Source organism: Agelaius phoeniceus, chromosome 3 (genome assembly GCF_051311805.1).
Source record: "Agelaius phoeniceus isolate bAgePho1 chromosome 3, bAgePho1.hap1, whole genome shotgun sequence".
Taxonomy (NCBI): domain Eukaryota; kingdom Metazoa; phylum Chordata; class Aves; order Passeriformes; family Icteridae; genus Agelaius; species Agelaius phoeniceus.
The window spans coordinates 18899017-18916266 of NC_135267.1; the positions used below are offsets into that span (position 1 = coordinate 18899017).

At 36.6% G+C, this 17250-nt stretch overlaps 1 protein-coding gene across 5 annotated transcripts in view; it reads left to right on the forward strand.

Annotated features, from left to right (window-relative positions):
• COL19A1 (collagen type XIX alpha 1 chain) overlaps positions 1-17250 on the forward strand; it is a 183821-nt gene that overhangs the window by 66394 nt on the left and 100177 nt on the right. For 4 of the 5 annotated variants that reach the window (XM_077174795.1, XM_077174799.1, XM_077174796.1 and 1 more), the window contains exon 11: positions 604-648. The exons of the other annotated variant lie outside the window; for it this stretch is intronic. In XM_077174795.1, coding sequence (XP_077030910.1) covers positions 604-648 — 45 coding nt within the window. The remainder of the gene's footprint in view (positions 1-603; positions 649-17250) is intronic. 5 annotated transcript variants of the gene reach the window in all.

Sequence of the window (17250 nt, forward strand, 5' to 3'; positions counted from 1 at the left end):
TAATAGGCCTTTTTTTTTGAAATACCATCAAACAGAGAATTCAATCTGCTGAAATAACCTGAGGTTGAGTTAATAGTTTAAAACTCCCCCCTTCTGTGTTTTCTCTGTTTTGGTTTCTTTTTAATACTTGGGTAATTTCATACACTTTTCAAAGTGAAAGAAATTAGTTTTCTTTTCATAAATCGTATCTGTATATTTTTTCAGTTTATCTGGGTGGGAGACCTTCACAGTTGACTAGTTATATTTAAAAATTAAAATGAAGGTATTAATAGGAATAAATGTATTAAAATTGGTTCTGCAGAAGAATAGAAGTACTTTAATAAGCAGGTCTAGTGTCAATAAATAGTTGAGAATTTTTAAATCTGAGAAAATCCCTTAGGATGAATGGAAAAATAAATGACTCCTATTAACTGACAAAACTATGGAAAGCCATATCATTTTTTTGTAGACATTTCACACCTTTTTGAATGAGAGACAATCAGCATCCAAATTACTTCATTTTTGTCTCATAATAAAACTTCACTGCAGTAAAATTATTTTAAAGAATACAATTACTTGAACAATATTTGTTTGAGATTTGTATTTTATCCTTTTGTGTTCCAGGGTGAACGTGGCTTTCCAGGTAGTAAAGGTGAAGAAGGTGAAAAGGTAAATTATTCTGTCCATGTAATTTATTGGTTTAACAATATGATATATGGCCAACCAAGTAGAGCTTTGTTCTGACTGCCTACCTTAACCCTTTAATTCATAAAATTCTTACATTTTTGACATGTAAATGCTGAAGAATGAGAAGTTCTTTATGTATTTGCTGAGTGCCATCAGGGCTTCATTTAGATATTTTTTTCTCTAAGAAAAAGGTTTTGGAGGAACCAACAGAACCTCTGCAGTGGCAGAAAATAGTTCAATAGCCTGTACTAAAATGAGAACTAAACTGGCCTTGTGAAAGGCTGTCTTGACTGATAAAATGCCAGCATTAGGTGGCATCAGCTGATGCAAACCAATCTTCTTGTGTTACCTCTGACAGGTAAGTCTTCCTAGGTCATCAATCAAAGGCAAAAAAGTGTGTTAAGGTACAAGTGGAAGGAAGAGGCAGACACCAGCTTGTCTAATAGGAATTAAAGTAACAGTGGTGATACTTTGTGGTTGTAACTTTAGTTCTTAACCATGTTCATGCCTGGTTACTGGTTTCTCTCTAGTTTTGTCTGGTCTGGATTAGGCAACCTGAAATAAGAGTCTTTTCTTGAAACGAGTAGTTTCTCTGGGCTTCATCCCACTGTCTAAAAAGGGTGCAGAAAAGCATTTCTTCTGAATTTATATATCATAAAGATGAAGAATGACAGAAGCTGCTATTCTGGCAATATTCAGACTGATGAAAATAGAGAGTAGGTGGCAGCTTCTGAATTTTAAAAAGTGTAATATATTTGTGAGCTGGGCTGCTTTGGACATGGATATATTCACTCACCCACCATACCTCTTCAGAAGTGTGAGACAGCTTTCCAATGTTCATATTTTAAAGAAAGCATGCTATGGATTAACAGAATTGAAGCAGATTTAAAATGTGGAGGTTTTTTTAGGAGGAAGTATCCCAGTAACCTAGAAGGAAGAAGTATCAGAAGTAAAAACCAGCATCCATAGCAACTAACATTTATAATGTGAGAATTCAGCCTCCGAAAAAACCCACTTGTTAAGCTTGAGTGTTTCTGACTCCAATGACAGATCTTATTTCCTTGGTAGTATCATTATTAATCAGCTCTGAAGGGTTTGTGGAATTTTTTAAATTTTTTTTTTCCCCTCCCCATAATTGCTCTGCAGCTGTGCTGTGCTCTCCTTGAGTTTTATGAATAAATTGTGTTTGAGCACAGGCATATGGTTCCAGCTGTTGCTGCCACTCTCTTTGCTTGATTTCCCTTATTTTAAAGGAGAGATAAAATGACCCAACCACTGGTAGTTACATTTTTCTTATGTGGAAACTAAACCAGCATGCTTAGACCATTTTGTTTCTTTCTGTCTCATAAACTCAGATGATAATTAAAAGGTCCCATTTAAAAATAGTCCCAGTGTTTGTTATTATGTTTACTATTATTTCTTATTAATGCTGCATTCAACTGCCCTTCAAACTAAGGAATATATAAGAGTGGAAAGTTCTTTGTTTACCAGTAATCTCTCAAAAATAATTTGGGCTAGTCTCATCAGAAGGTACACATGATATTTGTGTGGGAAGCATGTGTTTTAAGGCTATGGGAAGTAGGTCTTTAGTTATTCATTTCAGCTTTAATTCAAATAATTTTTAAAGAATAACAATGTAGAGTTTCAGCTACTAAACTCCAGTATAAAAACAAATTCAACACATTTGCATTTTAATATAGCAGCACAAAATGAAATAGTTATACTACTTGGTGTATAACAAACATGAGTACAAAGCCTGAAATGGAAAATTTTTCTATTACCCAAAATTTTACCTAGTACTGCATATTAAGGAACAAAATTTTTGCACACACTATTTTGTATATCACCGAGGGTGGGGCACAGCTACCTCAGCCTGGGGTATTTGCCATTCCAGACTCCCTGCAGAGGTACATGGAAATGGATCATGGTTTCTCTACTTTTGGTTTAGTTACCCCATAATTTCTTAGGATTGAATATTTGAAACCAACCCAGCATTTTACCTTGTTTTATCAAATGAAAATAGTTGGTTTTTTGTATTAGGTTCTGCTTTGGCAGAGCAAGCCTTGGGGACACCAGAGAGACAGAGACAGCTGAGGTGACAGTGCGTGATCATTTGTACATTACAGTTATGGGAAGCATCTATAATGTAAATTATTGAGGGAGATTCCTTTATGCTGGTTAAGGATTTCTCTGCCACACTTGGTTCTTCTTGAGGAATCCAAAAGTCTTGTTCTACTTTTGGTCATGGCTGAACTTGGTTGTCTCTTACAAAAGCCAATAGTGGTACAAGAAGTGCAGGTGTTATGTTGCAAGTTTTCCCTCCAAGGGAAATATACTCTCACTGTGAATTTATTTTAATTCTCCTTTGTATTCTGTTTTCTTTGTGTTACATAGATAATGAAACTCTTATGTGATAGTCTTATAACTGCAACAAAAACATTGGTTTACCCTTTTATAGCGTGACTGAAAAAGTATATGCTGAGAGCAGTTTTAATTGATTTATTGCCAAGTAGGCAAACTATATCATGAGGAATCTGTTCTCCTTCTAATACTGCTTAGAATTTTAATTTTACAGTATGGGATAGAAAATATGGCTATTGCATTTCATGATGATAGGAAGTCAGAAGGTACTATTAACTAGAAGAAAGCTTTAAAATACAGACTGTTCTTGGTAAATCAGAGATGTTGCCTGAAAATAAAAATGAAATTGCAACTGAAAGACTAAGATGTTCCAAAGTGAAGTATTGTCTGCAACACTAATTAAAAAGTCCTATTAAAAAGTGCTATTTGGTGTTGATATGGCTTCAGTTTGAAGGCAAGCACTGGAAATGACTGGTGCTCAGGAATACAGGACCTTTGAGGAAGGACAGCATGATTTACTTTTAGTGTAGAGTCAGCTGAAAACATGTGAACAGCCTTCAAACATATAACATTGCTGCAAAGGAGGAAGGAAATGGTCTGTTTGTGTGTCTGTAGTACATATAGGGCAGTGGGCTGGAAATGCAGCAAGGAAGATGCTGTGTAGCCATTAGGAAAGGGTTTTTAATTTTAACACTGTTGTTTATTACAGAAGTAATTTCCTCTTCCAGTGCTATGAAGCTTTTATCCTGGTAACACAAAAGGTAATAAATTAAAGCCTTGCTTCATGAAAACACACAAGATGAGATTATCTTAAAAGACTTTGTCATTTTCTGTTAATAGCATCAAATTATGCAAGGTATCCCTTACATTTATTTCTAATTCAATAAGCACAAGAATAGCAAGACTATTTCTTTTTGAACATGCATACTTGTTTGGTTTTAATGTACAGTTAATAGTTTTCTGTGATAGGACTGTAAAGCTCAGGAACAAGTTGCCCAAAGTGGTTTTCCAGCAGCAACTTTTCCTTGAGGCTTTCAAGGCAAGCCCTGAGCAATCTGGCCTGATTAACAGGTTTGGGTCTGGATTTCAACCTCTGCAGGTTTCAAGATCTCAGACCTATCTTGAAATTTGCACAGGTTGAAATCTTATTTATTATTACTTATTTTGATACTAGAAGTATGTGCATCACTTGGGGGTTGGAACGGGCCTAGTGCCTGTTAGCTAGGTGGGAAAAGTCCTTTGAGACCATCAAGTTCAACCTATGACCTAACACTACCTTATTAACTGGACCATGGCAGTAAGTACCACATCCAGTCTTTTTTTCAAGCACTTCCAAGGACAGTGACTCCACCACCTTTCTAGACAGCCCATTCCATTGCCCAATCACTCCTTCTGTGTAGAACTTGTCTAATGTCCACCCTAAATACCCAAATTAGACAAATAACCTCTAAGATACCTTTTTCCTTTTTTAAAATCTGTAATTTATTCTCTTTCCCCCTGGTTATTGCTTCCTTTGGTCACTCCTGTTAGTACTCTTTAACCAGATCCCCCACTTTTTCTGTCGTCTTGTGTACATTTTTGGTTAGAATGTGTATTTTCATTAGTATACTTCACAGATATGATTCTTTCTGTAAATGAGCTAGAACAATGAGAGTTCAATTTTCTGGGATACATGAAATGTGAACTCCATATAGATTTCAATAGCATTTAGTATTCGGTATAACAAATCTGAATTTTATTTGAAATAGTGGTGATAGAAAAGCCAAAAGATTTACATGTTGATTATAGCTGAGCAAACATGGCTTGTTTGTCACTAATAGATACTGATCATTTCACAGAGCTGGGAGTCATTTCAGAGAGCAAGGCTAAATACCTTGCCTTGTTTAACTATTTCAAAATGTTAGTATAAAAATCCCTCTTTGTGTTTTAAGTCGGAGAGGCAAGGTGTGCTGTTATATAATAAAATCACAGGACTCACTGATATCTCAGACGACTCGGAAGACTTTTTCCTTCATTAAGCATATTCCCTTTTTTCTCACACTTGAAGTAGAGGATTTTAAAACTGGATGTCATTGGACCTGAGCTGTGTTGCAGTTTGTGTGCTGTGATATGCACTTGTAAGCACTTGATCTCTTGTAAAGTTATTATTTTACTAAAATTCTGTGTTTAATATTTCTCAGTAAAGTGATATTAATTAAAAAGTTATATGTATTTGAATAGGGGAAACTTTGAGAATAAAAATATATTGATAGTTATTTATTATTTCCAGAGTTTCATCCTTTTTACATTACATATTGCATGTCTGAATTGTGCTTTTGCCTGTGTATATATATGAGAAGAGAGGAGGAGTCTGGGGCTTGTCCAGCCTAAATGTAGAAAAAAATTTCATCTGCCCAATTTTCTTCTAAACGCAGGATGTTCTTTGTATATATTTACTATTTTCTGAAGTACAATTTGAATTATCCCAGGAAATGGGGCTTCATCTATTTCCTTTAGAAGACAATTCCTAATAGATCTTAGTGTCAAGAGGATTTCCTGGAGGTTCAACATTTTCTGCTTTATTCTATCACACCTAATAAAATACTCCTCTGTCTACCTTCTATCCATCCAGAACACACAAGGCTATAAACTTCCAGGGTGTCCCCAGGTGTAGTCCTTTTAGTTTCAGTCTTCAATATGCTTTTCTTAAATAAGCATAAGGAAATGAAGAAAGAGTCACCTTTCCTAGGTCTAACATGCTGGTTTGAAGCTAGTCATTATTTTTCTAGTGTTTTAATGTCTGTAACATAAATTTCAGTGGTAAAGCCAGACGGCTCAAGTACTGGGGAAGCTTCCAATGTACTTGAGAAATAGAAGCTATTTTGCATAGATGGAAGACAAAGGTCTATAATTAAAAATATTTAAAAACTACAATTAAGTTAAGCAGTTAGTAGCGCTTTATTAGTAGAGTGCTTCTATTTATGAGCTGTAGATTCTGCTAGAAATGCTTCAGTCTGAGCAAAAGGTTAGAAGAGTAAGTTCCATAAACTGCCAATCTTGGTGCAACCATGGACACTACCTGGTCTTAGTGTTCTTGGAGTAATGGAAGAATGTGCAATTTGCATTATAGACTTAGGGTCCTGTTTCCTAGTTTGTTTGGATGTGAGTGCAGTTTGTGCCACTGTGCCTAAAATTTGTCTCTTACCTGTGCTAACCATCAGTGCAGATGCTTTATTGGGGCAGGGAGAAGAGTATTTGAAATCCTTGAAATCCTGTTTCATGCAGGTAAGACTGAGTGCTTTACCAGCTGAATATAAATGGGAAAAAAGATTCTTCATACTTGTCTTGTGATGCTACATAGAGAAGTATACAAGTTTTCTCTTTCTCATCTCGTAACAATTTAGTCACCTCTTTGCACTTTCTTTTATTTCACTACATAAAATAAATGCAGGCTTGTTGGCATCCTAGTAAGCTAAACATTACCAGGGCTTATCAGGTAGTTCTGTGGTATTTGGCATGATCTGGCCATCTTCCTGTTGTTTAATGCTCTTGCCCTTTGAAACGGGCTTAATCAAAAGTGTCTGTTGGACATTGTCCCTAGCTTTTGAACTGTGCCTGGGAATTATATCAGGAAATGCTAATTGGACTCATTGAAATGTCTGCAAAAAACCTTCACAGCTGGGGTCTATCAATTAAATGATATAGATGACCAAGTTCCAGGTCCCAAGATCTATCACTGTTTAATTTACTTACACATGCCCATTTGGTCAGATTAAAGGTTCATCAGGCTCAGCATCCTGTTCTAATGATAACCTGAAGTGGTGCCCTGGGGACAAGTGTAAGGACAAAGTAAACAAGTACAGTACTTTTCCAGCCTTCAGTTATTTGAGACTGCATCTCAGCAGATGTGTTTTGAGTGAATTTAGTAGTTTTCAATGGACTTTTCTCCCACTAGAAAGTACAGTTTTCTTCTGGATTCACATAAACTTTGAGCATCTGCAATGTCCTGTGGTGAGGAATTACATTGTTTATCTTTGTGTTTGAAGAAGCACTTCCTTTTGTTTATTTGAAACCTGCTTTCTCTTAATTTAATTTGGTGTCCCCTACTTCTTTCAGAATGTTCCTGTTCTACTTTTCAGTATCAGTGGAGAATCAATAAGCTTCTGTTACACATTCCTGAGCTGTCTCTTTCAAATTGAAGAATAGCAATTAGTGTCTCCCACTATGAAATATGTTCTCTATTGGATCATCCTTACTACTTGCTTCTGGATATTACTGAGTTCTGCTCCAGTGTTTAAAGGTGGAAAAGACAAGAACTTCATTCTATGTAATATCACAGTGAAATTCTTTGGTTTATCCTCTGTGTCTTTTTTTCTCCCCACAGGGACTTTTCTGTCCTCTCTTTAGCTTTGAGTGTGGTCTCAAGATCTCATTCTTGATCCTTTTGAGCTGGTCATTAACAGTCACTCCATTTAGGAAGCTGTGTTTGTATTCACAGGTTATGGCTACATAGGGGATATAAGGATTTTACAATCTTCATCATTTGATGTATATCTACACTGAACTTCATTGTCCTTTTGCCATGTCATTTCATCTTATAATGACTGTATTGAGTTTGTCATAGTTCATCCTCAACTGTTTTATCCTTTATAATTTGGTATTTTGACTAGATTATTGTGTTTTGAGTGTAAACACCCCAAGTCTTGCTGAGAAAAAGATTAGCGGAAAACCGATTTTTCTAATACATAAATGTTGGTGTGGACTCTCAACCTCTTTGGACTAGAAACATCCAAATTTGACAGGTATGGAGGGCTTTTGGCATTAGAAAGGTATCTTTATCTTAAGCTCTGAAAATGCTAATTTGCACATATTGAGTATAATTTTTCAAAAGCAACTTGAGCCTGACAAAGTTCAGAACTCTGAAAATCCCTGTGGGTCCATTCCAACTCAGAATATTCTGTGGTTCTGTAATTTACTTTTGTCTGCAAAGCTCTCCAAATTCCAGTTTCACCCAATTTCACCCGCAATGTAGGAAGCTTCTTGCATGGTAGGCCCAGATGTGGATCTCTGGGCAAGAAAGCTTGTGCAGTGCTCTGCAAAAACAGCCATGCCTGTTCTGATGAGCTATCTGGGGTATCAGAAGCATTGCAGCTTCCTTAGGGGGCAATCTGTTGAGATATGAGGTTTAACAGTGTGAGCAGAGTCCTGAGTCCTTTGGATGTACTGATTCCAGTGCATTCTGTGCCTTCTGTGCCACTTTTGGAGATTTCTGTGAAGACATATCTAGAGATGGATGACTGGATATTATTACAGCTGTAATGCCTAGAGAAAGCACTTGCTAGTTTGGAAACAAAACTGTAAGTTTTTTGACTGGTAGCTAATAAATGGTAATTAATTTAAAATTAATGTAAAAATTTTTACCTGTAACACATGGTGCACATTTAGTACATTTAGCACACATTTAGCAACTGAGAACTATTTCAGAGGATTATTCTTTATGAAAAATACTGTACTGACAAGTATCTAATGAGAAGAAGAAAAAATAGGATACTTTAATAAAGAGTATTCATGGTACAATATTTGAAAATAACATTTAGCATTAATTGCATACATGCTTATGGAGCCTTGTAGTTCTTATAGTTTAGCCTCATAATTTGAGACCTCTTTAAAAATTCTTTTATTTAATATTTATTAAATAGGCATGAATGCAAGGACGTAAATTTGTAGATGAAATCACAGAATCTTGGAATGGTTTGATTTGGAAGGAACCTTAAATCTTATTTACTTCCAATCTTCCTGCCATGGGCAAGGACATCTTCCATTATAGATTGTAGGTTGCTCAAAGCCCCATTCAAACTGGTCTTGGACACTTGCAGCGACTGGGCAAATTCTCTCGGCAGCCTGTTCCAGCCTGTTCCCTCACTACCCTGACAGCAAACAATTTCTTTCTTTTATGTAATCTTAATCTATCCTCTGTTTCTTAATCTAGTTTAAGTCAATGGGCTCTGTATGTGAGCTTTTGCAACTTTGAGTGAGAGCTGTTTTCAATGAGGAAAAGGATTAGAACTCATGAACAGTGTGATGAAAGAAGAAACAACAAAATGGATTCAGACATTGGTCACTGTAGAAGAGGAGATGACATAACTGTTTTCATTAATACACTAAAAATAGAACTCTGTGTGTGCATATGAGCAGGGGAATCTTTCTACAACCTGCAAAGACAGATGTGGTTGTTACTACTGAAAAGCCAGCAATATACATCATAAAGTATATTTAAGTTCCAAAGCACTTTTTTTCCCTCCACTTAGCAGTAGCTGATGTTTATTAACGTAATACTGTCAGTGATCAAAATGGTCTTCCTCCCAGTCTCCTCCTTTCCAGTTGCTTCTTGCTATCCCCAGTGTCCCTGTGCACTGCTATTGCTACTGTTTGTGTGATTCCTAGTAAAAGAAACAAGTCAGGGAACTGTTTAGACCAAAAAAGTGCCTCTGTTTACTGGGTTTATATCCCAGCACATTCTGTTTCTCCAGACTGGTATGTGGCTATTCTTCAGCAACCAATGTAATTCAGAAGAATATGCATATTTAAGCAACTAAAAGGTGCTTCAGAGCTATATGGATGACTTTTGGGGTTGGAGAACAACAATATGATTCTTTTTGGATGAAGCTACTCTGAAAGATGTACGTTGGGAACAAGCCTAAGGTGCTGCAATTTCTATGGCTCTTGAATTCATGAAACCAGACTAGAGCTACTTCAGTGTAGGTTTGGAATGACTCCAACAAAATACAGTGTTAACATCTAGTACTCTGTGCCATTTTCTCCATAAATCATGTCTTTTGTGCCACACGCTATGCTCATCTGGACATAAATAAAAAATACTTTGAAGAAGACCTGACATAACACGGCATGGAAGTCAAAGGTATAAAGGCTGTTATAAAGGATCTGCACAAAAGTTCAAGAAGGGTAAATTGTACAGAAGGATGTGCTAATGCAGCTAACCCAGTCAGCAGCTTTATGATGCTACTTTTTACAGTATGCACATTTGTCATCTTTGTGTGTTGTTAAATTTCAGTTTGAGAAGCCAAAGAAGCTGGATTAGAAGAGCAGCTAATTTGCAACACCTGCTGAGAGTTTCTGTGACAGTAGGTGAAAAGTAGGTGAAGACTGAGTTGTCTTAGATGTCTACAGGGAACATATCACTGATCTTTCTGATGTGCTGAGGCCAGTATATATTGTGCACAGAGAAAGAAAAAGGCTTTATCCTGGTAGCATTTTATGTACCCATTGAAGGCTAGCAGTAAGTTAAACTCCTCTTGTTGGTAGCTGGCCAGTAGATACAGTTCAGATTTTCCAGGATGACCATTCTAAAGATAATTCCTCCCATTCAGCAGCAGAATATTGTCTCACTTATTTATTCTAGACCCATTGGTTTTCTACCCTTCAAAGCACAGTGGTTCAGCTGGAAGAGAAATGTAATTGTTCTGTGATCGTACCCATAGAACCTATATGGGCTGATTGTATGGACAGTTGCCAGGAAGTTGGAAGCTGTTTATTTTGATCCCCTCAAAAGGGGAGAAAATTTCCTGTATTAAATCTCTATTTACTAAGTTTTGTGCAAAAGGCAGAAATTTCCTACTTTTCTAATTACAGTTTGAACTGACCTTAGTGAAGTCGGACTGAGCAAGGTGGGTGTATTTTGAACAGATTAAGTCTCCACCTCAGATAAATACCCATTAGGAGACTAGAACATTAGGAGATTAGAACATGCCACATCTTTAAACTGTACCAGGGTTTGTGAGAGCTTTATTGAAATACCAGTTCCCTGGATACAAAGGATGGATTTCTATGACATTAATAAACTACTTATTGTAGTCTAAGAAAATAGAGAAAACTGATACTGCTGTCTGTGTAGGCCTGATGAACATGGTTAATAGTCACAGCTACAGAAAAGTTATTATTCTGGTTGTCATGTGACAGAAATCAAGCCAGAGGTGCAGCCTTTGGCAGGAAAGACGTAGCAGTCCATCAGCTTGTGCAAACACTTAATGTGGCTTCAACCATCTGCAGAACATCTTTTAGAGTATAAATAACAATAGCAATCCCCTGCCAAAACCATGAAAGCATGTGTGTCTAAAAAATACTACGCTCTGTGAAAGCAATACTATTTGTCAACTGATGTCAAGAACAGATTGGCTTTCGGTTGCCTTAGGAGACAAGCCCTGAAAAGAAACTAGTTTATTCCTCCTACGGAAAAATCTTCATTCAACACTAACACCAACCCACTATAAACAGAAACCTCCCCACTAAAGGCAGATAGAATTTTAAACAATTGTAGCTGCAAGTCAAATCCATTTCTAGTATTTAGTTAAGAAATGGAAAAATAATCTGCTCATTATTGAGACAGTTCTTTCTTTTGAGATTTTAATCTATTGATAGATACACAAGATACTTAAGTTTAAAATTACTGGGAAGATCAGTGAGGGAAAACAGAGCCAAATTCAGCTATTAGTTTTGTTCTTGAGCGATGTAAGAACAAAACTCTAAAATAACTCAGGGATTTGTGCAAGCTGAGACATGTATTATGATTCCCTTGTGTTATGCAATGTACAAAGACAGAGTGGACCATTTATTTAATACAAGGGTTATTATAACTAAAATGTAAGAATTAAGACAGAAGATGGATACCTGCAGAACAACGAGACCTGATTGGCTAATTAAAAAATTGATAATACAAAAAATGATGCTACATCTATTGTGCAGATACTGTGTTCATAAAACTAGAGGAAAATTGAGTTGAAGGGAGTGGTTACTGTATGAAAATAAATGGTATGACCTTGTGTTAGCCCTGCAATGCCGAACTGTGCCCTGAATTTTACACTTAGATGTTCTGGTATTTAAGTGTGTGTGCATGAGAACCATCAAAGGAGAAGATAAACGATGACTGGAGTTTTAACTACGACAATCCTAATGGGTAGGTGAGAGCAGGATGAGGGAGTATTTGTGAAAATAGCCTACATGAAAGTAGAAGCTGTGTAGAAGGATGAAAAACATTTTGTCTGTGGTCTGGATGTGGATTGTATCTGAGAGACCCACTTCAAGATAATTCCAGTTCTTGCTGACCAACAGAATTAGTGTTTTTCACAGTGACAAAAAGAGGAAGCTTCCTCAAGTAAAAAATGTTGGAAGAAATATTTAAAACAATTCAAACATAGATTAGATATGAGGTACTGGAAGGTTAAGATGTGCTCTTGGCAAGTAGTCAAGTCTGGATGTAAGTGATGACTCACAGAAATGATTGTTGATTTTATATTTGCAGATGAGATTAGCCAGAGACACTGTAGAAGGAGAGGGAGACTGGACCATGAGTGCTCCCTTTATGGCCTCTGCATGGAAAGATGCATGTAAGAGTTGTCTGACTGAATTCAGGAGTCTTTATAGTTTGGAAAGGCTTTTGCTTTTGGATTATGAGGAAAGATATAGCACAATAAATTATATGCAGTACACCAATTTTTAAACTGGAATGGTATTCTGTGTGTAGAGTTTATTGCAGAGCTCAGCCAGATGGAGTGAGTAAAGAATAGAATATTGATTAATATTCGAATGATGGTTTTTGAGTTTTAAAATATATTCTGGGTTTTTCTGGGGAGTTAGACTACTGTTTGCACCCGCTAAAGGTTTTGCACAGAAGTACAAAGTAGGGTTTGAAAATGAAGATCACCATGAAAAAGTTTTGTGACTCTTCCTTATAAACACATTTTGCTTGACTGATGATACTTTCTGAGGGGAGCATTAATATATTCAAGTGAATGTTAAGAATGCATATTATCTAGGAGATTGAAACTCTGCTTTCAGATAGCTCATGCTTTAGATTGTACTATTTTTCTTATTTCTATGAATAAAGCTTTAATATTGGATTAAGAATTTTTCTCTCAAGTTAGGTCTGGGTATATATGACTAAATAATTGCCGTAAAGAGTGGAGTTTTGATTGTTGATTTTGTTAGTATTTTTCTCCTTGACATTGAAAGGTTTAAAGGAAAAGAAAAAAGAAATTGAAATGGTCATGACAGCCTGAGCCGTGGCAGGATAGCATGCAAAGCAAAGTTTGCAAAATAAAAAATCTAAATTTCATGTGGCAGAAAAAAAAGCCAGTATGAGCATCTTAAGCATGATTAGGTCATTAATTATTTATGTTGGGACATTTATTATTGAAAAACAAACTAATTATGTGATTGTGATTAGATTTGCATACATTGTAGCAAGCAAGAGTTAGCCAGAATTTCAGTATTTTTCTTCCTATGCTGGCTGATATCTATTACCCAGAAGGATGAAGTTGTGTCTTTATGTTTCTTTTACCTTACCAAATCTCTTAGGTGAAAAGGTGTTCTGTGTATCTTATCTTTTCCACTCACCACAGTACATCTGAATCCCTTTTAGTATTAATTTCATTAATGATCTTTAATGGCTCTGGTCAGCACTAGGGAATGTTAGGCAATCTCTTAGATTTCCCCAGCATAGGATTACACTGAAGATAATAACCTAGATGAGATTTAGTAAGGAACACACTAAGAGATCATAGGAATCTTCACCTGTGTTTTCAATAAGGCATTGCTGGTAGCCTTGCTGTGGCATTTTCTAGTTGTGAAATAATAGATTTGGATATTCTTTAAGGCTTGGTTCTCAATCATAGTTCTGTAGCCTATGTTATAAGAGTTTTCAATAAGACTGTGGCTGAGGACACCTTATTGCCTGTCAGGGTCCCATGGAATTAATAGACTGTTTTAGAAATCAGTGTTTGTGGATGCTGCCAAGGGAGAGTGGTACTTTCATAAGGAATGTATGAGAAAGGAATGCATGCCTAAGCTACTTGAATGAATGTGCATACAGTCCTTCAATCCAAAGAGATTGCTAGCTCTTCCAAATATGCTTATCTGCACTCCTGGTTTTGCCTGTGTTACTTACTTGGTTTAATTTTTATTTTGCTATTCTGTGTCTCTGAACTCATTCAATCATTGTGCTTGGCAGTAATGGCACATGGACAGAGCAAACAACTCGATCATATTGTAATTCTGTATATTGTGGCATTTGTATTAATGTCTGTCTTTCAACACCTTTATGATAAAAGGAGACATTGATAAATGAGAGAGCTTTGACTCCTTAAGACAGGTACCTGCAAACACTGTAATCTTTACTCAGCAAGGACATCATCCTAAGAAAAGCTAAAACTATTTCAACATGTGACTTTGACACATTTTTAAGAGAGAGCATTCTCAAGCAAAATCTACAGTTAAGGCAAATTCATTCTAAGCTTAGATCATTACAGTACTTTGCCTTTTTAACACAAATTCTACCTCCCACACCCCATTTGGCTACAAATGAAACCTATTATTTGTATTATCAGTATGGAAACATTGATGTCCCACTTACAACATTTTTTCCCATATTTGAGATCCAGCAGCATGTCCTGTGTTCATTCTTACCTCCTAACTATTTTTCACACTTTCTGTCATTCTAGCTTGGAGAAGGGCAGAAAAATATGATGCCCTGAACTAGGTGTTATTTTTCACTTTTCTCATCAGTGGCAAGTAAGCCAGAATAGCTGGGGTTTTTTCAGCTTGCATTTGACAAATGGAGAATGGAGTTTAGCCTTTTAAAAATGTCTTTGTGTTACAGATTTCCATGTACTATGTGCTCCACGGCAATATCCAGATATTTTTCTGCAGTAGTGCTACAGGGGTTATTCTTGTTCTCTGTGCATTGCATATCTGCATTGTAGAACACTACACTGAAATTTCTACTGGTCTTGGGGTTTGAGTTGGGGTTTTTTGGGTTGGTTTTTTCTTTGGTTGCTGTTCTAATTGATCCAAATAATTTTGCATTTTAAAGTTTTCCTACAAAGAATAAAAATGGATGGCTGCCTTATTCCTGCTGACAGAATGAGGCAGTTCATTGGTGCAGCTTTGGAGCCTTGGGCTGGCCTGGACTCAGATTGTTCTGTGCCTAAGGTTTTGCCTTTAGTTGAGGTAATTTGCCTTTATATGGCCTCTCTGGTTAGAAGTGCTTAGAGCTTGCTTAGGATTGTGACGTGTGACAGCAAGCAATAATTAACCATTGTGAATATTTTCAGTATTACACAGTCTATGTAAAAAAGCAAGATGGAAAGATCTTTCTCCTGACATGGTATCCAATATGTTCAGGCACAACACTTGTTTAGGACTCTGTCACAAAACAGCAAAGGCACAGTTTGGAATCAGCAGATTTTTGGTCATTGTATCTTGATAAGTGTGTCTACTGAGCCGTCTGATCTCTATAAAGCTTTGGGAGACAATCTGATTTATTGCTTTGTCTGAGTATCCTAAATATATGGGCTTGAGAAGACACAGGCTTCAAGGTGACACCCTTCCTGATCATCTCTGTTCATTTTTGTTTTCTATAATAGAAGTGTATTTCTGCAGTGTATTATGCTGTCCCCTTCTGATCCTGCTTCTGAGTCCTATGTGCTACAGGGTTACAGTCTGTGTGGAAATGAGCTTCATGTGTCACTCATATTTCCTTGTATAGTTCCTCCCAGTCTGAACTGAGTCAAAATCACTAGTTTGCCTTGCTTTCCACTCCTTTTAAATGGTACAGTCTCTTAGCAGTCCCGAGGTGCTTCATCCTGTGTATTGTCATTTTCCTAAAGCATACCATCCCATATTCTGTGGAAGACTTACAGGTCAGGCAATAAGAATATTATTGGGGTGGAGCTCTTCATAACCCTAGCTCTTCAGACACCTATCAGAAAATCAGAAAGAAAAAAAGGTTGAGGTTTTTTAACTGAAGGTGTAAATTTTTTCATTCATAACTTAAGAAAAATCAGTAAGCGTTATTATGAGCTGAGAACAGTTTAAAAGAAGCTATGGAGAAGTGGTCACAAGAAAATCAAATTCATGTAGAACATTCTGCTGAGACAGATCTGTAACATAACAGGGAAAAAAGTACTAAAAATGACAAATCATAACTGTCTTAAAGATATGTAGGTAAAATCATGGAGTTTCAGAAGCTAAAAATTATAAGGTGTCCACACTGACTTAGTGGTACAATATAGCTTGTGTACTTTGGAGAGTAATTCAGCAAGTGTTAATTAACAATGGTACTTTAAAATTCTTCCAAAAACTGATACCAGGAATTCCTTATTTGTATTATTAACAGGGCATTGTTGCAGAAAAATCTTTACCTTTTCAGTTTCATTTTTAGGTCTTAATGTATTGTATTTCCAAATATATTACTTTGCCATTCTAATATGGGGGAAATAGTGTGCAAGGAAACTGAGGCAATTCTAAAGTGGATGAGTTGGAGGCAGGTACTCTCATTTTGCAGAGACTGTGGATGGCCCTAATTAAAGAATGCTATCACTGAATTCAGTGCATCCACCATTACACACAGCAGACTGAATCCCTCCCAGCAGTTGTTCTGGAGCAACCCCATCAGCTTTTTCCATTGGGGTAATGGAATGCAGAATTCACCCGAAGAAATACAAATAATTCAGTGTTACATTGGGTTAGTTTTAGTTAACTAATAAAAAAGGATTGATGCTTTCATAGTTTTGTCATCCTGTTTTTGCAATAAATAGTCTTTAATTGTCTCATCTGAATGTAGTACAAGCAGGCAGGAGCACTTCATATAAAGTGACATTAATGCATTTTTCTCTCTTTTTCTTAATCTATAAGGTACATTGCCACAAAGCCATAATGTTGATTATTAACAGCCTCCTCTACACTGCAGAGTGGCTTCAGCAACTCTGCAAATTGGCTAGATTTGAAGCTGTTAATTATGCAGTATAGTGTGCTTCATAAAGACAGAAATGAATATGACTTGGCTCAGATCTTGTGAGAATAAATTGTAAAAATTAGACCTCTGTTTGGTTTGCATTCTGGCTTCTCAGAGAACACGGACATTCCATATGATAGGCTTGGCAAGTATAAATTGTGTATTCCATTAAAAAATTGGTATGTTCATGTAAAGTTGCATACCTGGCAGAAAGCCAGGAGCTCTGCAGAGGTCCAAGGCTCATTAAGGGGGGTGCTTTTTATCATTTTGTCAAAGAAACTGAGAAACATCTTAAACCCAAATATTGTGTAAATCATAAGGAATGGGGGGTTTCTTTCTTCCCTGTACTCACCAGCCACACTTGTGTGTCTAGAGCTGCCGGGTGGCAATTTGAAGTCACTTTCTGCCTGCTGGAGAGGAAAAGGCACGTTCACCAA